Source organism: Phasianus colchicus, chromosome 9, assembly GCF_987193195.1.
Source record: "Phasianus colchicus chromosome 9, bPhaCol1.hap1.1, whole genome shotgun sequence".
Taxonomy (NCBI): domain Eukaryota; kingdom Metazoa; phylum Chordata; class Aves; order Galliformes; family Phasianidae; genus Phasianus; species Phasianus colchicus.
In genome coordinates, this window is record NC_143444.1 from 11,232,180 (window position 1) to 11,256,398 (window position 24,219).

Genomic DNA, 24,219 nt, shown 5'->3' on the forward strand with positions numbered 1-24,219 from the left:
ACCAAACCAAACCCTTGTTTATTCTCAGATGGGTTAACTCTGTCAATTGAATAAATTCCCACAAGATAGCTCCATGATTTGCCAACGTAGGAAGTAATTTTTCCAAGAGCATAGTCTGCAAGTTTAACAATAAAAAAAGTTGTCTCTTTGAAAAACAGGAACTGAATGAAATTACTGAAGATCAGCAAATAGCACAGACATAGCAGTTACATATATTTGGCCCCTTGGGGCATCTTCGGGTAGTATTATGGAAGCAAATTAGTGAAAGCAAGAATATTGTATATGAAGAGTATAACATAGCATACATCAACAAACCTTTAAAAAAAACAACCAGAATATTTCTAGCTCCTGATGGTCAGTCTCTGAAAAGATTTTTGCTATCAAATTAGATGTTTAGGCTTCATACAAGAAAAAAATTCAAGATTAATCCAAATTAAATCAGATCCCTATATGGAAAAAAAAATGTAAAAGGAGAAAGAAAAGCAAATATCTGTCTGTAAATAACAACATTCTCCAGAGTTTACAGCTCTGCAAGCTAGCCACTGAGACAACAAGCAACACATGTTTTTGAATAGGTGACTTTCCTCTAGGAGCTGCAATAAAAACTACTGCAAGGGAGGGGTATGTCCAGACTCTTTTGCAAAGAAAGAGAAAGAAAAAAAGAAACTCTTAATAAATTGCAAAAGGAGAACCATAAATCTTTTTTCAGTGCTCCACTAGGTAAAGTGACATAGTACGTGCACCTGCAAAAGCTGTCAAAGTCATTTAAGAAGTCCTTCCATTACTGACGTACCCTGCTGTTTGCAGTTATTTAAGCTTTTAATTTGTCTTTTCTGCATTTTGAAGTGTGTAACCTTTTTTATACCATTTTATGAAAAAAGGACAGACTTCTGTTTCCTTCCTGATCAGCATTCTAATAACAACCAGACCATTTAAATTTATTACCGCAAGAAATGATATTGTAACACTCCTTTCTTGCTGCACCAGAACTTTATAAAGTCTTAATAGACTGCTGTCATGTTTTTTCTACCAAGTGAAGAAACAAATTTCTTAAGAACTACTCAACTGTTTTTCTTATTTCAACTAGTTCTGCTAACATAATAAATGTATTATTTTATATATCTACCTCATATCTGAATATTAGCTAAGATTCAGCGTTGGCATTTTATATTTTTCCATCTTCAAGCACCCTGCACCACAAAAACCCGTCTCTCACCTTTCTCAGAATATAGCAGAGTTCAACACATTCTATGCTGTTTATCACACAACAAGCTCGCACTCACCTCAAACCACTGTTGAACCATCTCTCAAGCCTGCATGCAAAACACAGCAAAGGATCGACCATAGTCTGTGCGAGATTATGTTCAGACAGCCCAGCTCCACGGAGAGCAATGGTTTTTGCTAGTTATGTTTGGAAGTTGCATTCATTCATTCTGGTGGCAGCATACGACTGCAGCTGATAAGCTCCTGACTACGGACAATGTTGTTGCCATTTTTCACTGGTTGCAAGCAATGGCCTTTAAGCCCAAATATATTCTTTCAGTAATAAAGGTGATGCATTTGGCTAAAGATTCAAACCTTTGGTTTCTGCCTGACTTCTGACTTCAAAATCTCTTTCCACAAGTGGTTTGTTACCTGTACAACTGCGGCAAATGCTGATCACTGAAACCAGAAAAAGGCGATGACAGGATAAATGTGGGTAGAATCAAACAAGTGAGAAGGGGTCCTTATACCGTTTTATTCTGCTTGATGGTAGACTCACAAAACATACCACTTTAGCATAAAAAAGCAGACAAAATACAGAAATGCTAAAGGATTTAAATTTAAGATGGTTACATTTTTGATTGGGCATGAAAGTCAATCTTTGAAATGCCAGTTTTTTATTTAATACCAGACCTTTCAGAAGCACAACTTTCTGGAATGAGTGCTTATTGATCAGCAGCGAGGCAGGAAGTTTAACCAGGCTGCTGCCATTAATTGTCCTCGACGTAAGAAACAAATAATCTTTTGAGTAATGGCAGCACATATATAACTTCACATTTACTGCCTGCTCAATATATCAGCACGTGTAGAATTTCAAGTAAAGAAAAATATCTACTACACTTCAAATACATGAAGTACAGTTTGCTTTTTCTTAATAATTTTAAGATAATTCATTCAGTATGAGAAAGTAAAATAAACAGAAATCCACTATTACTTCTGCTTCAGTTTTTTATTTCACCTATCCTCTATGACACAATAACAGAAGCAATTATAGTTTCACCTCCAGTAGGGAAGCAAAAGACCAGACTCTGTCCAACTTTCCAGTTAACCACAACCCACTTCTTTCCAGTTAAAGACTGAGAACTGAAGCAATGGTAATGAAATCAAAGGAAGCTTACTTAACCTTGCAATCCACAAGAGCCAGGACTGATAGGGAGGAGGGGAAGAACAAACAACAAGTCTCCTTTCCTTTGATGAATCGGAGTGGTTTTCTTTAGGGAAGCCCATGACATCTCCCACCCCTATGCACCGACCGAGGCCCCATGCTGCCCACACCTGGCATTGCTCTGCACAGCCAGCTCACTCTCATCCCTCTCCGTGGCACAGAGGCCATTCTTAGTGGAACTGGCCACTTGCAGCTGACACGCTTTGGCACCTGGCCGCACAGAGCGCAGCAAAGGAAGGCAGCCTGCCTGCACTTCTGTTGGCAGCAAGGAAAAGCATTAGCCTTTTAAAATTGGACATCTGAGATTGCCAGTGCTATTTGCAACAGCTAAAGGCAGCAGCTATTTTATCAACAATAATTCTTTCTGGTTTGGTGGGGGTTCTTTTGTGAGCGATTTTATGAATGAGATTTACCTGGCAGAATTTTTAGTTACAAAAACTAACAAAAAAAATAGCACTTATTTTGTTCCTTGACTGTTAGTAACAATATGACCAAAGGGAAGCAACAGGATGGAGCACTGAGAGCAGTAAAAGATGAGGGGAGCACACAACAGAAAGGAAAAATTAATCCACGTCCATATGTAGAAAGGTATGTGAAAGGCAGGAAAGAGAGCGTGTTTCTGAGGAAGCATGAAAGCCCATAGATCAGAATGTAACACAGAATATAGCTTCAGTGATTCAGGAGAGTTGCAAACATGGTGCACCTGGTTGGAATATGTTATCTATTTGATATCATTCTTATGCAGGTAAAACCAAGATTAGTGGTTAAGCCAATCTTTTAGTTAAAACATCTGACATATTCTTGCATCAGCAGAACTATCACATGGCAAAATCCCTCCTGGAATTAATCACGGCAGATCACATGCAACTTTTCTCAGAAGAAAAATTATCAAAAGCACAAACATGTTAAGAGAATAACAGAAGTGACCGAAGGTAAAATGCATTAAGCAGGTGTGACCCTCAACACAAAAGTCGTATTTTTAGACCTCAAAATTTAATGGGAAGCCCAAATATTACAAAAAAAAATTACATAAAACCTGAGCAGCGCTGAACTCTGTCCATCAAACCTCCAGACAACTGAAGAACCAATAGATACCAGTCACATTTACAAAGAAAAGTGACTGTGCCCTACAACAGAAAGATTGACTCCAAATACATTTCTGCCCAAGGCTCCCAACCAGAAGAATTATGCAGTTAGAGGAGTCCACCCACCCACCTGGCACCAGTAAGGCTATTTTGACACAAAGGGTCTTTACAAGGCACCCAGGAACATGGATGGTACTCTGAGGTGGGTACCTGCACTAATTCCAGCTGCCCTCACGCCTAAGTTACACAACAAGCAGCAGGAAAGCGGAATTACTGGGATGTATCTCAATCCTAGGGGATCAAAGGGCTGAACTGCCCTTTGGCCATGCCTCTCTTACTCCACTTACTGTGGAAAAAGCACAAGGTACCACTGCAAGTAACTTTGACATTTCAGTGAAGTGTCTAAAATTATCTGGGTTGAATCCTGACTCTCACATTCAGGGACACTGAGATCCCTGCAGGAGAGGGTTTTTCTGTTTCTTCTACTTCTCCCTCCTTCAGCCCCCAGGGCAAACTTTACTTTCAATTGAACTTCTTTATTCATTTTTTTCCCCACTCAGTTACAGGATTAGAGAGAGAAAGAAAAGGTTAGGGAACAGTCAGTGACAGAGCTGAAGCTTTAGATACAAGGTTGTGCTCTCCGAACTTTCAGGCCAGGAGGCAAAAGCAGTCTGGAAGGGACATCGGTGGACTGACCCCTGCTTTGGACAGGGTAGGTCAGAACTGCCTGTGATTGCTCCTCAGGAACACAGAAGAAACAGTAATTTAAACAGAAGATATCACTGTCACATTAAGATGTCCATAAGCTCTCCTGTTTGTGAAAGAGCTTTTTTTCTTTTAGATTCTTCCATTTGTTTGTAGAAGAAAGGCCCTTGGAAAAGCTGCTCTTCTGTTTGCTGACAAAGTAAACTCTAGTAGTCAGATCTAATAGCCAGGAAAAGCATCTGCAAACTTTTTACTACCTAAATCTCTCTCTTAGATAGATCAAAGTTAGATGCACTGGTGATGTTGCCCTGAAAAATTAAGTGTTCCATTAAACTTCCCACCAGGCAACAAAAAATTCCAGAGCAATTTCCTGACCATTAAACTATCTTTCCTTTAAAAAAAATAAAAAATAAAAAATAAAATAAGAATCATGGTAATTAGTGGAGAGATTTCTTGAACACTCATTGAAAAACCCACAGAAGGGCAGGCAAGGATTACTTCATTTCATGGGTTAACAATGGACAGAATCCTACCAGAGAGGTGCAACAGCCCTTTGCTGAAGCCCATGGAGAGAAGAGAGTGGGCACAGAAGAGAACAGGACGCTCACTAATAAAAACACCAAAAAACACTTTACAAAGCTGTGTATACACACACACACATATATTTCACTTAAATGCGTTCCCTGATTAAATGAAAATCAGCCACCATTGCTGCAGAGGCAGTGACTGCTATCACCTGGTGAGGCGAAGCTCTGAGCAATGTGGGAACAGCAGCTCTGCTTGGTGCTGTGCATTCCTGACAGTAAAAGGATGCAAGATACATGGAAACACCTAAACCTCTAGGTTACATTAAACCCTGCTAATCTTCTAGTTAATAATAATAATGCAAGGAAATGGTGCTTGATTTCTAAACGATCTGCTGCCACAAAAAGCAAGGCTTTTACATGGCAAAGGATACACTCTTGGAGCCACGAGAGGGCACTCTCGTAATCTGCAATTTGAATTTTTGCTGCCTAGGTTTTCATTTTTAATTAAAAGGAAATCTGTTTCACAGAATGAAGAGATCTTATTTGACACACCAAGACAAAAGATTTTGACCAAGTTAAGAAAGCTCATGATATTTACAGCATTTTTAAATTACGCCATTTTAGCTGAAGAAACGGAATTTACAAACCAACCAAAGCTTATTCCAAAACCCTATTTCTCAGAAATAAAATGTAATTTCCTTTAAAAACTGCCTGTTACTGGTTATGAAATTTGTCTATTTGTAATATTTTAGTCAATGAGGAGTAAAGATACTTCCAGCTATACAACCAGTATTTTCCATGGATGTAAGGCACGGATGTGATCTCAAGCACATTAACTGAGTACATATAAAGACAAAGTTCTGTAATCAGAGCTACTATAGTTCTGAAATTATTACTGAGTTGTCTGTGAGGCTTTTTTCCCCTCTTTTTTTCTTTTCCTTTCAAGTTCATTCTCATCGTTCAGCCTCCTAATATAGAATATCTACATTCAGCACCACATTATCACAAGCATTCTCTCACTTCTTTTATGCTCTTGGAAAAAAACAACTCCTCACAGCCCACTCTCACCATCTTTTTTCAGGTTAGGTGGGTAATCACTTACTGTAGGCCCTCGGTAGCTAACGATGATGTCATTTATTTTCCTGGTCATTGTAGGGATATTGATAAATGTGGCACTCCTGAAGGTGAGGTTATTCTGAACACATCTTCCCTGACTCTCTGTCTCTGTTGAACCGAAGCCAAGTACCTACTCCAATGTGAATTACATACTTTCTAGCTAATAACGCTACAATAAAGCTGTAAAAGCTACATTTGTGATATCCTAAAAAAAAAAAGTTAATTCTGCTCAGGAATACTAAAAAAGTCAGACTTATACGGCTTTTATTACCTCACGCAAAAGTGTTTTTGTTTTTTTTTTTTTTAAACTTTTTTAGACACTGCATTTAAATCTTGCGAAGTCACGAGACGCCGAGAGAACGACTTCTCAATATACGAGCACTCAAAGCAGCGCTGACACTCTGGATTCCCGCTAAATCCACACTTCGAACCCAAATGCCCAGGTTTCCATTACGTCTGCAAGCCGGTGCGTGCCTAACAGCCCAGGTATTACATACCTTTCCTTAGAGACAAGGGGGCATTGCTAACTTACTCATTATACCATGAACCCCTTCTTCTTACTCGGTTTTCTGCAAACCTGCAAGGATATTTTATTAGCCACTAAATACGTTAGTACTATTTACATCCTCAAATGCTCTGTTTTTAATAAGCTACCCTATCACCTGATAAAACAGTAAAATTACAAAGATCTTATTCATGAAATCAAATAGATCTTCTGGGCTCATAATAGGCATGTTGTCTTTTCAATTATTTACTTATTTTTTAGCAATTCTGCGGCGCTCTCACTGCATACAGGCCCTCATCTACTCAGAAATCTGCTCTACCTGCACATATATAATGGAACAGAATTAAAGCAGATTATGCGAAAACTGCTCAGCACTCAGCACCCCCTCATCAATAGTTAAAGGAACTCAGCAATATCATCGGCAAGATGCTGCAAGCAGAGTTGGAGATCTCATGCTTGCATTAGTTTTTATTTGAAAAATGTATAGCCAGTAATTTCTTAGATATCCTTTTGTATCTAATTAAAGTAGGAGATAAAACAGAGACTTATTCAATCAAGGCATGAAACAGTTAACAGCGGTGCACATGCCAAGGTTTTAATAAGGCTTAACAATAAAAAGCTTCAACCCTCCACTTTCCCTAGATTTTGTTGTGGTTTTCCCTTGCTTAGGGCAATCCATCTGTTAATGTTGATTTGCAATACAGTTAATCTCATACACGTAGAAAAGTGTAGAACAGCTAACCTAAGCAAGAGTAAGCTCAAATGAATATTACAGAGATAGAACAATTCATCCTAGGCAAAGATTAATTGTGTGTATGTGCGCACGCGTGCACGAAGGCACACACGAGCATGCTCCTGTTATTTCATTTTTTTTTAGGAAAGACTTTCAAAATGCCAATTAGAGGAGGGAAGCTGATCACGAGCATTTGCAATAACACATTTAATTATTTATCCTCCGATTAGATTTTGACAGCTATTTTACATGCTACAATTTGCTTTGATTTGTTGTTATTTTTCCGATAGCCTATTGCTGATCATGCAAAAAAAAAAAAAAAAAGAAAAAGAAAAAGAAATATTATAAGAGCACCGTGAGAGCAGTGCTATAGCTTAGTAAATATTCATTGTTAAAAATGGCTCTGCGCTGTGACCAGTGCTGGTATTCTCCCCGGGCCAAACTGGCCTTGTTTTCAATAAAACCAGAGAAGTATCCTTTCCCTGGAGCCCTGTTAGGCTGAGGCTGCAGTTGGAACTGTCATCTTCACACAAAAGCAAAGGGGCTGGGTTTTACAAACGCAAAGCCTAATTGGGAGATCTTCGTGGATGTACTCTTGACATTTATTAAAGCCTCATCAACAAAACAGGAAATAACCATACTAATTAGCAGACTCACATACAAACTACTATTTATTGGGGTAAAAGCATATTCAGAACAGCAGTCATTTAAAATGGTCTGTCAAAATGAAGGAAACTTTTGCGTCATACACAACGATCCAAATGAACTATATTGTACAGTATCTCAGGTTAGTATTAGATGGCTTTCATATGCATTCTTTCCAGGCAGCAGAGAATGAATGGCTCACAGAATGCATCTGAAGGTCAAAATCTAACACCAAATTCTTTATACTTAAGTTATTAAATGATTTAATATGGAAGAAAAAGCAAGAAAGTGCAGAGGTGCCTCTTCTTTGGAAGCAAGAAAATCATCAAAAAGCACACTCTCTTCCGCTTGTTATTTGTCTAGGTTTAGGGTGGATATTCAAACAGACTCATGCCACAACTTAATCAATACCTCGTCCCTATATTAATTATCTATCAACATGCATGAACTGCCACATTAGCAGTACCATTATACTGCTGCTGACACTCACGGGTACCATTTTTAGAAATCTAGGTGGAAAGAGTGCTATAGATATAATATTAAGCAATAATAGTAGCAATGAGACTCATTTGTTGTATGCTATAGGTTCAGTACCAGCTCTGAAACACTGGCTCTCTTGTGCACTTGTCAATGCATACATTTATATTTATTTGGATGTAAAGATTAAAAGAAACACCTAATCATAAAGACACTGCATTTATTTTTACTTAAAGTCTTACCAAAGAACAAAAATAGAACCAAGAGTAGCAAACAGTGCTGTTTTTTTTTTAAAAAAAAAAAAAAAAAAAAGTACTTGCCTTTACCTGCTTCTGGAGAGGAAGAAAAGGGGAACAGTGTAAAGAAGAGGTAAAGGCAATAGTGCAAGATCTGAGTACTTGTGAGCGAGCACTGCTCGCTCTTTCCCTAATCCTGGGCTCAGGTGGCGTTGGGGACAAGAGCTGGGGAGAAGACCAGGGACATTCTGGTTGCAGCAGGACAAGAATGCGAGGCTGTTAGTTACTGTGCTTTGCCAGTAAACAAACCCTTTTGGTACCTACGTATGCATGCATGTATTTACATGCGTGTCTAACTGTATGCATAGAAACGTACGGAATGATACGCCTTCTGTCTTGCTCTCAAAACCAGCAAATGTCTGATATGAATAACAACAATAACACTGAGGGATTTAGCAGTGTGCAGCTGTATGAACAATCACACATACACGGGTTTAATTGTTCTGTCAGAACCGGCCCTCAAAAGAAATGCTAAATTGCACGGAGATAAAGTAATCCCTTGCTTCCTGCACTTAGCAATAGGCAGGACTACCACGCTAGCAAATTACTGCACATTTCTTTAATAAAAACAGCATATAAGAATTCGATGGCTGCAAGAGTGCATTTTGTGACATATATACAGATACATACAATTGTAGATTCACCTACACTAATCTGCGTATATTGCTTTATGCTGCACAAACATTATCAATTTATTGTGGTGCAGCGGAAAGAAGTTGCTGTATATTAAAAGGAGTTATCCATTAGCAGTAAATATTTTAAGAACCCATTCTTGCTTTTAGTACTACAGCACTAGAGCCATACGTATAGCACAGAATATCTTCTGTTCAGATACTGAGTGAAGAGAATGTGCTGTAGGCAACTTTCTGAAAGAAGGGAGGCACCCCAGCTGCCTGTACATAAAAATACGGCGAGGGCACACAGTTTGACACTTTATCACTAGCTTTAAAGGGATCATGAAAGCATGCACAAACTAAAAACTGCCTAAATAATTCAATGCAGAAAATCATTGTATTATTTATAACCCCACTAAAAATCATGACTTAATGCTAACGTACAGTTTCAGCATTATTTAGCAATTATCTGCATCAATTCTATGTTGAACTTCACTGACTTTGTACTCATTACGGATAAAACAAAGCTAATTTGAAACTAAATTGATTACAAGGGCAATTCAGTTTTTATCATTGCATTCAAGAGCAAAAAGAAAATACTATTACAATCAGCTGGAGTGAATTTCAATACTTGGTATCTGAGGAAGATATACGTGTTAAAAACCCACATGTAAAAATTCATTGTGTTCATTAAAAGCATGCAATAACAATATAACACAAAACCTATATCCAAACATTAAAATACATACATACGCACATTCCTTTCAAGTAAAAAAGTATTATGAAAACTCTTTTGTTGATAACTCTGAAATAAATTGTCAAAATGAACGCAGAGCCATTAAAACCCATGCCAAAGTTGGGACGCTACACCTGTTACTGCAATTTGGGGCTAGAGCAGACTGGAGAACAAAAGGATGAGATTGACATCGTATTAACTACTTGGCCCATTAATAAAATAACAAACTGTAACTTTCTGAACAGGGCTAAAAGTCATGCGACTGCCAGATCAATTTATTACAAATACAATATTGATGTATTCCATTACCAGAAACTAAAATAGATGGCTTAACACAGGTCTGTGAATAGAGCAGAGCGTATTTGCTACGAGAAACCTTTATCAGAAACAGATTTAAGACAAATTAAATCTCAGATCTATACTGATAAATCTCCCGGGTTTTCCCCTCTCAGCAGAGATGAAGTACGAATAGCATATTTTCTCCTTCTGAGCAGTATGCTATGACAGAAGTATTGCTTTAAACACCGTGATTTAATCATGCTATTCAAACACAGACAGTAAAATAATCTTATATTCACTGATGCATTACTCTAACTGGAAAAAATTCCCTCACATGCATGTGAAGTAGGACAGACATTTCAGGGCTCTTACCTGTGCAAGTCTTCGCTTTTCTGAGTTCTCTCTTTTCTCACTACGCACTGTGTAGACCGGAGCACTCTGCACTGCAACAGCACCACAAGTTCGATAATCTTCCTCACTCTCCTATGCAACAAAACAGATTCAAATTCCTTCATTTATAATCATTATCTGCACATGTATCCTCCATATTATGCATGCAGAAAGCATTCGAAATTATCTTGCCACAATCTATTACTGTCATGAAAATACCATCTGTAGTAAGAAAATCAAATTTAGCTGTTCGTGAAGCCAAATTATCAACATTGTCATTTAAAAGATGGATTGTTCAAGTCTCTAGGAAATATTTTTGAAAGTTTTCTTAAAATAGAATAAAATATATTTTAAAAATGCTTCCTTCTCTCTCCAGAAAAATCTCAAGTGGAAACAAAATCTTCAGTAGGAAAAGCAGCTGCAAAATGCCCAAAACATCTTTTCTGATATTTCTGCAACATTACTTTCGTAAAATGAAACTCTTCATTCATTTTTAAACATTGCAATTGTTCACATATCCTATGAAATCCAGAGAACTACACCTTCTGAAATACGCTGCACTGCAAGGCTCTTCCATCGCAAATTCTCAGCTTGAAGCAAAGGCTACAATTGTGATATCAAAGCAATCAACTTTATGAAAACATACATCCTGTTAATGCATCTTTGAAAACCTCTGTTGTTCTATGATAAAATATGCAAACAATAAAGAGATTATTCAGTGGATGCATAGAATGACAGATAGTTGCCAGAGGGCTCGTTATGAAAAATGTATTGTTGAACAAAGGGCTAAGCATATTTCAAAAGTCATTAAAAACACAAATCTCATGTGATTTGTTAAGTACGAGCTTCAAGCATACAGGAAGCAAGGTAAGAGAGTAGAAGTGTACTACGTACCTTATGTTTCAACTTACTCCTCACTTCTTTTATTCCTTGCCTCGCGTGGTTTTTTGCCTAGAAAATTAAAAGGCCGCATGTAACTCTGTAACCATGCAACACACGTTATGATGCTGCACTTATTGTACCTATTTCCTTTTTTTACACGTGGTGCTACAAAGGACAATTACCTGTATCACAAATGTTCTGCGTGCCTCGTCAGGATACCTGATATATTCATGCTTTGTCAGTATATATAGGGCTCTTTCAGTGCACGCATGCCAATGCAGTGAAAACATACGTGCTCAAAAATTCTCCGGTATTACTACAGACAGGCTGAAAATGGCCTTTACTCACTCCTTTATTTGAAACGGTCCTTTAAATTTCAAAGGCTATTTTAGCAGTAAGGCACATCGGAAAAATGTTCAGATTTTTCAAGATGACTGCTACAGTGTTCCAGTCTGGCAACTTGCAGGGCAACATCAATCTTAAGAGAAATGAAGTGATTTCATATGCAGATGGAGATTTTGCCCAGTGTTGCTGAACAGAATAGTGCTGCTATTTAGGGCAGAATTGTGTATGTATTAAAATAGGCAGCTAAGGATCACTGTTGCATAGAAAACAGAATCAAGAATGTTCTTCAATAGAGAAATGAATTATCAATACAGAATACCGTGTTCTTATGTGGAAAAAAAAAAAAGAAAGGGAAGGAGGGAGGAAGATGAAAAGGGGGAAAAAAAGGGAGAGAAGGAGAGGTGAGGGGAACAAAGCAAAGAAAACTAAGCCTAATAGAAAGTATGTTCTTCTTACATGGGTATAGCTCATATAGGAAAAAGCTAGAAAAGTTTTCAAGGTTGTCTTGAAAATAGAACACTATAAAATACAGTTAGTGGCTGAAATATGCAGAAATCACCTATTTTCTTATATTTTTCAGTACATGGAAATTTGGATGAAAAAAATCATTTTCTTGATTCAAGAGGTTGGGGAGTTGTTTTCATCTTTAAATCATACATCTACAAGCTCAGTAAGAGCACAGTGGGGTGCCATGTAGCAGATGCTAACCTGAGAGCCACTTTAAACTTTCCAGCTCACATTCACAGCTTTTGGATGCATTTAGGAGCACTTTGTTCTAACTCTGAGGGATGGCACCAATCACATTATTTACTCAAGGACAGTTATCTAGCAACTAAGACATGCATATGCCATTTCTCTGGTGCTAGGCTCCACAAAGTGCAAGTGTGTGAGAAAATACATGACAATACTGCAGGCACACAGATCCTCAAAAAATCTATCAGCTCCTTGGAATGAACAGAAGATCGATTTGAAAAATCTTGATCATAAAGGACAATTAACAGAATTGAATGCTGGGATAAGATTATGTAATCACAGTCTAAGCTAATGCAAACCACAGAAGAATAATTTCCAAATAACCTGTTAGTGAACCATTTCTTAAATTATGAATGAGTTCAAGATATGATGTAGATTTAATTTATTTACCTGTTTCTCTCTTCATGACTGCTATTTTTTTCAACTGATGTAAATTAAAAATTCTCTTTGAAAACTTAGAGTACACTGGCTTAGACTGATCATCTAATTTATTCAGCACTACTTATGCATTCAACTAATGAAACATTTGGAAAAGCAAGAAAGAAGCCAAAAGTCTTTCCTCGTGTATTTAAAATCTAACCTCTAAATACTTCCCATTTCGTTTTAAACTATTGCTTTGCTTTGTTTTGTCCTGTGGGATTTTTTCATACTGGCTATAACTTAACTATTTATATGCTTTGTTGGTTAGACAGGATTTTAAAACAAGATATCTTTAAGCTCAAAGCAATAAATCCAGCTAAGTGTGACTATTCTGACAATTCTTAGAACAGCAGATGATACAAAAGACTTGCTGCCTGCATTACTGATGCTTCACCATGTCTTTACAATAGTGCAACACATACTGCCAAAGAGAAATCACATCTGTGTAAGACAGGACTCCATTTGTCCTGCACAACCTTCTCAATTGAAAAGACTCTCTATCACATGTTAAGGCTATACACTATATAATTACATACTGTGAATCCTTACTTACAATTAATAACACATTTACAAAGCGTTTGAGACTCGTGTTAACTTTGCAATACATGAGCTACGTCACCAGACCATAGTGCAAACGAGAATTTCTATTTTCAGACTCCATACTTTGATGACTTTCCCATCATGATACAAAGAGTTTACAGCTGTGCATCAATTTGTTAAATGATATTCAAGTAAGTACTGTGATTGAGACAACAGCACAGCGATCCTTTGAAAATGTCTGATTTTATGTACAACCTATCTGGGAGATACGAATCAATTCTAAAACCCAGTGCTCACTGAGAAAGTGAAGCTAAAAGTATTTGGTAGGCTGAAGTGCTTCTCTGCAATATATTTATAAAATGTTTAAGTTTTTAAGTATTCAGGAAGAATCAGGGATGATAGGTAGAGAAGGCATTTTTACATATCATTTATTTGAAATAGATATCTTACAATTTTGTATGCTGTTTTCACAGCCGGAGTGGCTTTGGTCATTGCTGTGTTGATCAGTGCACCGCCCTTCTGCAACGAGCAAAACATGGCATGTTAATAACATTTATAACCTAAATCAAAAGTTAAGACAACAGGACAATTTGAGTGTGCTGAAAAGAATTAGCAGCTTAAGGAGGCAAGAACAGCCACAGCTGTGTTTCTTCCACAGCCTACTGTCTGCAGGCACACAAGGGTTACAGTATGTCATTATCAGAGCTGACGCTTTTATCAATGCATTCTAACAGGATGATGTATTGTCATTCTTTATTCACTGCTACCATATCAAAATCAATTCAGAAGTTACAGCTATTTATCTTGCGTTCCTACCCTAAATTATGTAACTTCAAAATACTTCAACTTGAAATAAATAACTATCATGTTTAATCACCTAAGAATTCTATTAATCTAAAATAATATATTTTACTAATCCTGCAGAACAACAAGGTTGTACCAAGTATCTTCTGTTAGTCAAATTGCACAAACCCATATTAACTATATGCTGTTTATTAGAAGCAATAAGCTTCATATAAAACTGTAGTGAGTCTCACTCCTACAGTAAGTAAGCGCGTTATATTTATATGTTTTCTTTCCAAATAAACTTTTTTTTATTATATACGTAGGAAGAGGGCAAAGTTTTGAAGAAAGCTGTCAAGAATACAGATTTTTTTGTTTTTATTTTTTGCAAAAAATCAATTACTTAACCAACAAAATATTTATACCTTCACGGTATACATCCATTGCTGGTAAGATCTTGAATTTCCTGGAATAAAAATATAAAAAAAGAAAAAAGAAAAAAAAAAACAAAATCAAACATATATTCAACATCTTAAATGTCTCAACCCACTTCAAAGTCTGCATTAAAAATTCTCTTAGAGGATTATTCATTAATTTTGTTCTTTCCAGAGAGACAAAGAACTTAAAGATAAGAATATGTACATCGGAAGGAAAAAAAATCTTATTTAATGTTTTCTGTTTTCTTTATGAATTCCTATCTTTTCACAATGCTTTTTTAAATTTCAGTTGAAGTGCAAAGAGAAATTAAAACTACAGAAGCATAACATACTGTTAAAAATTCTGAAAAGAAAACACCAAATTAAAGGAAAGAATATCTAAATGAATTGTGTTCAAGAATAATGATCCCACTGGGTAACCTTTCAAGTAAGACAATGACATGAAATGCAGATGGTTCCATCCCAAGGAAAAAGCACTCGAGAAAAGTCTGAAGATTATGTCATCATCATGTACTTATGTATAGGAGAAATCACTGCAAAATGCTAACTATCTACTTTCTTTTCTTCTATAGGGGAAAAAGAATAACTATAAGGCAAGGGATAGCTATTGATTTATGTAAGGGTACCATACCACCAAGCACAGGGTTACATTCTATAGAGCTCTTGTTGAAGAAATGAATACTATTTCCAAAAGGTGCTTCCGCTGAACACCACGACCTGTCCCCACTCTGTAAGTTTTAGAGGAGATGAATCACTTGAAAACCCTGGTACCGTGAGCTATTGCTAACCACAACCAAGACACTCGTGTTGACATGATGAAATTTTGGAGACTGGCAGCTTCTCAAGGAGGATATTGATACATCTGTGAGGATACAGACTTCTAAAATGACATCACAAAACTTTAGCTTTGCAATAAATTAATAAACTAAAGCCTTGGTAGATTTATTGCATGAGCTAATGGAAAATCAAATCACACTCAGTTCCTAGAACTAACTGGATAAGAGGTATTCCCAAGTTTCTTTACCAAGTGAGATGGAGAAACTGAGCCATGTGCAGCTGTACCAGGCAGTACAACTTTCACCCATGACACTAAAATTTGCATAAGCCATTTTGAGACAGACTCTCAGGAAGGATAGCATGAGTGAAAGCAATACAGGCTTAGAAATGAGAGAAATTCATGATTCTTATGAGCTAAACTCCATTAAGAATGTCAAAGAGAAACCAAAAGCAAATACCACTAAGTTTTTACTTCTTCTGTTTGGCTCCCTGGAACTACCAGAGAGGGTAGTGTGAAAAAGCATGCAATATGAGAATGAGAAAATGTAAGCATAAAAAAGATGGCTATTGCATGTCTTTTCACATTTAGGGCAATAAAACTTGATCAGCTTACTTAAACAAATTACTTAAAAAAATATTTTCCAATTTTCAGTATAATTTCTCTATTATTTAGTTATGGTGGCATATGTGGGAAAATGCAAACTGAAAAAAAAACTTTCCATTTAAATGTGCAATTTTTAAATTACATTTTCTCTACTCTAAAATAAATTCAACTCTCCTTCTAACAGCTTATAACTCTCTAAAGTTCTATGACTTTACTTAGAACTGGGTTGTCATCTGTGGGCTTTCTTTGGTGTTAGTGTTTGTTTGTTGATTTGTTTTTCTGGTTGTTTTTTTTTTTCTTTGTTTGTATGTTTAAAACTTTGGACCACTTGATAAGATGCATGGGATTCAACTCTGTGAAAAGATCATAGTTCTCTGCCATTAGTGTCAAAAATGTCACCTTCAATTGCATACATATTGTTAGCCCTGCACTTCATAATGATAATGAGACAGCAGTTATGTAAATACTGAATATATGCCCTAAGCAATTTGTCCACAACCTGGCAGTATACAGCTCGAGAGACTTGGAAAGTCACCACACAGTGCAATCCAAGTGAGAAGGGCTCCTGAGGCTGACACTCCCGCCCAGATGAGAAGTGGTTCACGAGCTGCCAATACATGGCCAAAAATCAAACTTTCTCTCTGCTCTAATACAGTTTTATTGAGGACTCTTGACACTTAACTGCAGTGAGCAAACAGACTAAATACTGATATCTGATTAACTAATGCTGAATGGCTAAAATTTGTATACAGAGTAGCATAAGCTACGCTGTATTGACAGAAAGGAAGCAAGTCTCTGTTGAATTTAATCACACTTTAATCATGAAAAATAAAAAACAAACGATGTGCTAGACCGTAGCACAGACTCAGAGGATGGAGAAGGCAGTGAAAACCTTTTAAAGGACACATGTATTCTGAGTGTAATGAGGGCGTTTTGCAGAAGGTGAGGATGGCTCTGAACTAATACACCATCTCATGTTCTCTGCCCTGGGAACACACCCCTGTAAGAGTGGTCCTGCAAAGGAAGCCCATCTGTCGCTGCCATCTGCAACTCAATGGATTTGGTAGAGCCTCCATTTATCAAGGAAGCTTCTACCTTGCTTTCATAAGGTAGTGCTCGTGCTCTGTCATGCATGTTGTGATCCAACATTTTGAAAGTCGATATAGTGCCTCAAAAAGAAATACAGGAGATAGGGTATATAAATGTCTAACAGGGAGCCATGCAATAATCCTGCAGTAATCAGAAATTGATTCAGCACACTATCTTCTATATTGGTTAATTCTGTAAGCTGACGAACGTGAAAAGTGTTAAAATAACTGTCAGTGAATACAATCGTTGAAAACATCACCAGGAATAATACAAAAATTAATGAAAGAGGCAAGCATTTCTATATTCCTTCTCAGATAATATACAGTTGTTCAATATCAAAGTTCAATTTCTTTTCCCTCGGTAGTACATTTGTTAGAGATAATTAACTTATCTAAACAGAAACCACTGCTTTCTGCACAGCAGAAATAATTAGATGTGAAAAAGTTGGGTGAGCTTTTGAAAACCCAACTATCCAGAACACAATCAGCAACACAAATATGAAGATTGTTTTTAAAAAGTTAGCACAGTATTTAACAGTTAGTATAAACATGCAGATAAAATGCAGTTGACATAGTGACACATTTGATCACATCTTAAAATCTAAGTATTGTTTTACTGGATTAAAACAAAATATCTTCATTGGTTATACTGACACAACTAGATACATACTATTATTCATCCCAGCAATCAATTGTTGAAGGCTAAAACCTTTCAAGAATGAATGGAAACATTGAAACAATACAAACATTAATGACTTCTAAAATGTATAAGGACATCATTATGTTAAACAGCTCTCAGAGAAAAAGCATCAGGTAAAACACTCTAATTAATTCTGTACCTCCACAAAATCCTCCCGCTGTGATTTCTTCTTCAAAGACATCAGAGAATCCCCTTCCTGCATTTAGTTTTGATAGTCGACCATCAATAAACTAAAACAAAATAAAAAATAAAAAATCACACTTGGTTGGTCCTTATATTTCTTTACAATGCTATAATGGTATGTATGTATGTTATATGATGGAATTTACATGTTCAAGATAACATATGGCCTATGGATAATATATAAATTTTTATGGACTTTTCAACCAAGAACACCAGAAATGTCAAAATACTGTAAAAATATCACTATTACTTCCTTTGAATTTCTGCTACTTTTAAGTATATTGAGTAAATTACATGTACAATGCAGAATTTATAAAAACAATTTGTGAAATTTTATAGCCAGTGAACTTAAAACAGTTTGTTCAGAGTTACTTTCAATTGCTTTCAAGCTCTTCTTGCTTTCCTAATGGCATTAAAATATTTTAGCATGTGTTTATGATAACTCTTAATAATCAATTCAAGACAGACAAGAATTCCTTGATTTATGTTGGAAGTCCTAAGGTTACCCCTTATCGTAAACAGACAATGATAAACAAACCTCCCTTTCTGCTTTACACATCAATGGTCCAAAGTAGAACTTCTTGAAGTACACAGAACAAACAGCTGGACACATTTCACCAGGTGAACTTCAAAGAAATGATAAGCTACAATGTCTAATCAAGCTCCATTAAAAGTCCAATGGATATGTTTTACAGGAAGAAACCTTATGAGAACAGTAAGTGTGGGGACATCATAGAAAACTGCCTGTACTGAAAGAGAAGAGAATCACTGTGGCTTGTTTTCAGAAATGGTGGCATTAGCAGCACGGATTTGATCAGCAGTGTGCAAACTAACTTGAAGGACATTTCACTCAAGTGCAAAAATGAAGTGGGGCATGATGCCAAGGCAGACTCTCCACTTGACTGAGCACAGTTCAGATTGACACCGTGGGATTTTTAAGTTCTAACACAAGTAACACCTATTTAGTTGCACCTACAGGTACATCTTGCAATAATCATCCCTATGTACAGGCTGCAGTTGCATGAATATGTGAATTTGTATCTAAATGGATATATAAAGAATGAAATGATTCATATAGGTCAGAAAGAGTCGAAAGAAGATAACTAATAATTAAACCTCTCAGAAGAAATGAATACATTCTTTTCAGGAATTAACAAGCTTCAAAGAATATTTTTAAAGGTTCAGAATTCCTTCCAGGAACAGCCCCTCCTTATTTATTTTGAAAAGGCTAACTCAAAACTGAGAGATAAAGGGAGAAAGCACTTTCCTAATTACACACAGTTCACCTCCTAACAAGAAATATGATTTATTCACTGTTACTAAACAGTACATAGGAATTGACCAAAATTAATTGTTTGGTTATGTCATATATTACTACAGATTAACCAAACAACGTCAGTGACAATCTCATGCTTGTAAATATCTTCCTGAAACAAGTTACATTCTAAGAATAGAAAAATTCCAGCAGCAATAATGAGACAAGCACAAAGATAAGCAGTCCTTTTTTTCTCCATCTCAACTCCTTGTTTTTTCATTTTACTCCAAGTTGGCCTTTTTCCAAACAGGTTGGGTTCATGGTCATACTCTTTGGGATCACTGGATTATTTCACAGCGAGAAGAGAGATAAGAACATCTTTAGCTACTGCTGAGAAAAGAAAAAAAAAGAAAAAACAGCCATACTTTGAACTGTAAGGCATTATCTCTTTGTGGAGGGTTATGAGTTCATTCCATACCATAGACTAGCAAAAGATTTATGGACATACACAACATTTGGTAAAATTCTATCAACAGCAGGCTGAGACACTGGCTGAATTTTAGTTTTTAGAAGATTAGTTCAACTGAGTATTTAATGCAAAATAGATCTGTCCAAACAAACAAAAACAAAACAAAAACCAACACCTGAAATTATTTAAAGGAAGTGATAATATTACTAACTGTATTAGCAATCATTACTTTTGAGTCACTTACTATTACGAGTTGCATTTAAATCACTAAATGAAAAAAAAGCATTGGGAATCATGCATGCCTTATATCACACTCTTCTCTCATTTTTAAAGCCATAGTTCCTGGAAAATCAGTTCAAGTAATACATTCTCTTACAGATCCAGAGACACTATTCCTAACTACCACTTTTAATGAAAAATACTAACTCTGATACTACTCTTGGATTTTATTGGACTAAAGAGAACTATCAGACTCCTTAAAAGTTTTTGAATTCTAAAAGTAAAGGATGGACCATATGATACTCTGAAGGTTTTGAGGCACAACTGCTAAAGAGGGAAGGCAGAGGATACTGTTTGTCAGTCAAACCCATACATATAAATAAATGTAGGGACCAGTAAGAATTCCAAGTGAATCATCAGTTACTAAGAACAAGAACTTAGAGGAGCAAAGAATTTCCAAACAATAGCAGCTCAAAGTGTATTATTCATACAATTATATTGTTTAATGAAGTATTCAAACATCAGTGTTCATGCTAATTCTATGAATGAATTAATAGTTTCCCTGGACACTCAAAAGTACTATCTGACACATGCTACTATTAATTCCTTACACTTGAAGACAGAAATACAGTGGAAGCAAGTAACAGTACAATTCCTCGAAAAACAAAGGAAGCTGGAAATGTTCCTACAGATCTTGGTAATTTGATGAACTTCCAAGAAGAATAGAGGTGGAGAGGAGGGAGAAGATTTTTAAAAAATACCCCCACCAAAAACAAACAAACAAAAAAAAACCAACAAAAAAAAACACAGCAACAAATGACATGAGTTAAGCTTACTTGTCAGTCAATGCAAAAAACACCCAAACATATTTTACATACCCATTTTCTGCTTCTAAAATTATTTACTGCTTAACAATTAGTCATTTTCAGGAACGTAATAGAATATAGTTTATTCTGTTGAAAAGACCCTTTGAAACAGCTCATTTTCAGTGGGAAAAGCTATAAAAGATGCAGCTGGGCTGAGGATTAGCTGAAGTGGGAGTAACAATCACAACAAAGTAAGAGAATGAAAAAAAATGTTTACTATTAAACCACACACATCAAAATTGTTACTATTTCCTACTCCTTTGTAATCCTTTGTATTATTTCCTTTAGCATGAAGAAAATTAAAAACTAACTATAAACAAACTATCAACTGATTATTTTTACTTGAGCATATTAAAACACAATGAGTAATTTCAGAGCCATACCAACAAGCCCATAATTTCAGTGAAGTTAAAACTTGTTCCCTACAACTGAAGACCTCACTTAGTAACTCAACAACAATTTGGAAACTTCATTGGTAAGTATCTTTCTTCCTAAAAAAGTTTAAGTCTTAAGATATGCAAAATGCATACAGCTTGCTCTGTTATTTCTTTCCACTTCAATCACTTGTACCAGGTACACCAACAGGTTGCAGGTATCTTCATTATTTTTTTATTTACATTTTGTAACCGTATAATATAGCAGTAAAATTGAAGGAACCCAATTCTATGATCAGTATTTCCTTATCAATTAATATTTTCAGAGAACTTCTACAAACTATCATCCCAACATAAATCTTTACTACAGACATTAGCTACTGATTAGCACCAAGCATTTTCTGGAAATCAGAAAATCCTATTATAATGAATTTCTCTTATCCATTATGGTAATCTATCTTCAGAGGGGTCCATTAGATTACTTCAACATGAACTCTCATGCCTCAGTCATTCCAGATATTTGCAGGAAAATAACAACTTTGACTCTCAGGCTCTCCTTAATCAGCTACAATATTCTTCTGCCTCTATGGCTTGGGTTGGCAACATTCTCTGTATGCCTACTTCAGAAACCCTAGCAATGAAAGCTGTAATTACGGTATGAATCCAGTTTTTAAATAAAAAGGCACTGAAGTCCAATTTAAGCAAGAACTTTGCTGTTTAGATCTTTGGTCACGAGCCAAGGAAGCTGAAAATGAAGTTCCACCATCAAGCTGGGAGATCCACAATTTTTGTTGTCCAGATGAGTTGCTGACTGGCTCTGAACAGGTGCTGCCCCAGTTCTGCACCCTGAAATTATCTTCCCTTTTTTTTCCCCGCTTTTTTTTTTTTTAAACTATAAATGAAATCGTAATAATAGATTAAAACTAGGATGACTGCTTGTACACAAATACTTGTGTTTTATCCTGGAGTTTCATAAGATGACAGAAAGGGATATATATTTAAATACGGATGCATTTCCAAAGCAAATAATTCAATTTGAGTCTTTTACCATCTCATACCTGTTTAAACAGCTGAAGATTAACAGCAGTTTCCAGGAACTGTTTAGTAGTACTGGAACGATGCTTCACAAAACTATTCTCACAGAAAGATATAGGTTCTCCCTAAAAAAGTTTAAATGGAAAACATTGGATGTTAACTACAATATACAAAGATGCTGATTTAAGATCTCACTATACATGCATAAAATAAAATAAAAAACAGACAACAGCAAAGAAATCTTCATACATTTTAAATAGCTCTCAGAACACGTTGCAGTTGAACCTTTCATTTATGAAACTTGAACGCCAGTCTACAAAGAACACTTAGCAAGGAAAAGGTAAGTGGTTTACAGTTGGTTCATATTACCTCTAAACTTCTCTCCATTAAATATTTTAAAAAAGTGGTTCAAAGTTTGAGGGATAGCAGGTCCTTTGCATTGAATAGTTCAACAGTCATTACTCTCATTTAACAGGAAAATATTGCAATAAATTTAAATTTATTTTGACATTATTTCCACAGAAACAAAAGTCACAAACATTAGCTTTTGGAAAAAATCTAAATAGACCAGATTAACATTTTGTAAAATAAAATATGATTGCAACACAAGGAAAGCACGTAGTCCATAGTTTACCAAGCACTCTACAAAAAAAAAAAGTTTTAATGTTGGAAAAATAAACAAGTAGTCATTGAAAATGAAGTATTTGTTGAAAACTTATTAACTGTAAACAGCCCCCATTTGAAAATAAAGATTCTTTATAAACAGTTGAAGTGGCTCCTATGTTATCCCTTCATCTGATTTATAATTTGCTATCCACAGTGTGCACAGAGCACTAGAAGTTACTGACAGGCATTCTCTCAAATTGTTATTCTTGTCAATACTTTGCGATAAATATTTGAAGCTGTTAGATTTAAATGAATAGGTAATACATACACTAAAATGTTTGCATGGTGATGAAGACATTAAGTGATTTCATCACAAATCCAAGAGGCCTCCCACCCAAGTATACAGAACAAAGAAGTCATCAGTTTAGAAATGATTAGTAAGATGAAAAATTGGAATCCAACAAAATTATGCACTTAAATCTGACTCTGTGATGATTTACTACCCAAAAAACTAAATATCCACGATGGACTAAGACACCTCAGCCACTCAAAAGAAAAGAGAGATCAAAGGCACCTCCTTATATTGATCTTCCTCATAGTCAAACAGGAGTTCTGTCAGGCTCCAACTGTTAGTCACTTTGAAGACAAATGTACTCATGCCCATGACCACCACTGCTTTCCACCCTGGTTAAGTGTAATCGCACATGGTACTTCATACACTCTCCTGGCTTCCTGGGACCTTCTATGATTCTAGAACACAACCAGGTATTCTTGGCACGTGACCTTTGTGAGTTTGTCAGAGTAGCTCTATATCACTTACAAATGCTTTTTTATAACTTGTATTTTCTTTTTAAATGATGTAATTATGATCCAACAAAATCTAGCAGTAAAACCACCCTCAGGTCCTTTTAAAATCCTATTCTAATGCTATCAAAAGCTTCCCTCTTTTTCAATTTGCAGGGGCATGTTGTGATAGATAAAAACAAATTTTGGATATCTTACCACAGCACTTAAATTCAAAGTATCGAAAAGCTGTAGAGGGCTCCAATCCTACTCAGAAAAGCATGCAAGTTCATGCTTAACTTGCTTTTAAGTTTTATGTTCCAACATCTTTAAGGGAACACTGATTTTAGAAAAAAATTCTCCCAGGAAGAGTTAGAAGCAATATTTAAGCAAATTTACTTAACACAATCCTTTCCCTTTCACAGAGTACCTGGCATGAAATGATACACAAAACCATCTCAGTACAGCATCTCCATCACATCTCCGAGATGAGCATTCCAGTTACTCCACCTACTGCTTCTCTGGAGATAACTGGTGAACACTGTACACATGCAGGACACACTG

General features: G+C 36.1%; 1 protein-coding gene across 2 annotated transcripts in view; it reads right to left on the bottom strand.

The window, feature by feature from the left end:
* The window catches only part of DENND1B (DENN domain containing 1B), a 147,436-nt gene that overhangs the window by 12,507 nt on the left and 110,710 nt on the right, over positions 1-24,219 (bottom strand). For both annotated transcript variants that reach the window (XM_031595804.2, XM_031595803.2), the window contains 6 exons: positions 22,290-22,391; positions 18,005-18,095; positions 14,685-14,725; positions 13,927-13,995; positions 11,431-11,487; positions 10,519-10,629 (listed from right to left, as the gene is read on the bottom strand). In XM_031595804.2, the coding sequence (XP_031451664.1) occupies positions 10,519-10,629; positions 11,431-11,487; positions 13,927-13,995; positions 14,685-14,725; positions 18,005-18,095; positions 22,290-22,391 (471 nt within the window). The remainder of the gene's footprint in view (positions 1-10,518; positions 10,630-11,430; positions 11,488-13,926; positions 13,996-14,684; positions 14,726-18,004; positions 18,096-22,289; positions 22,392-24,219) is intronic.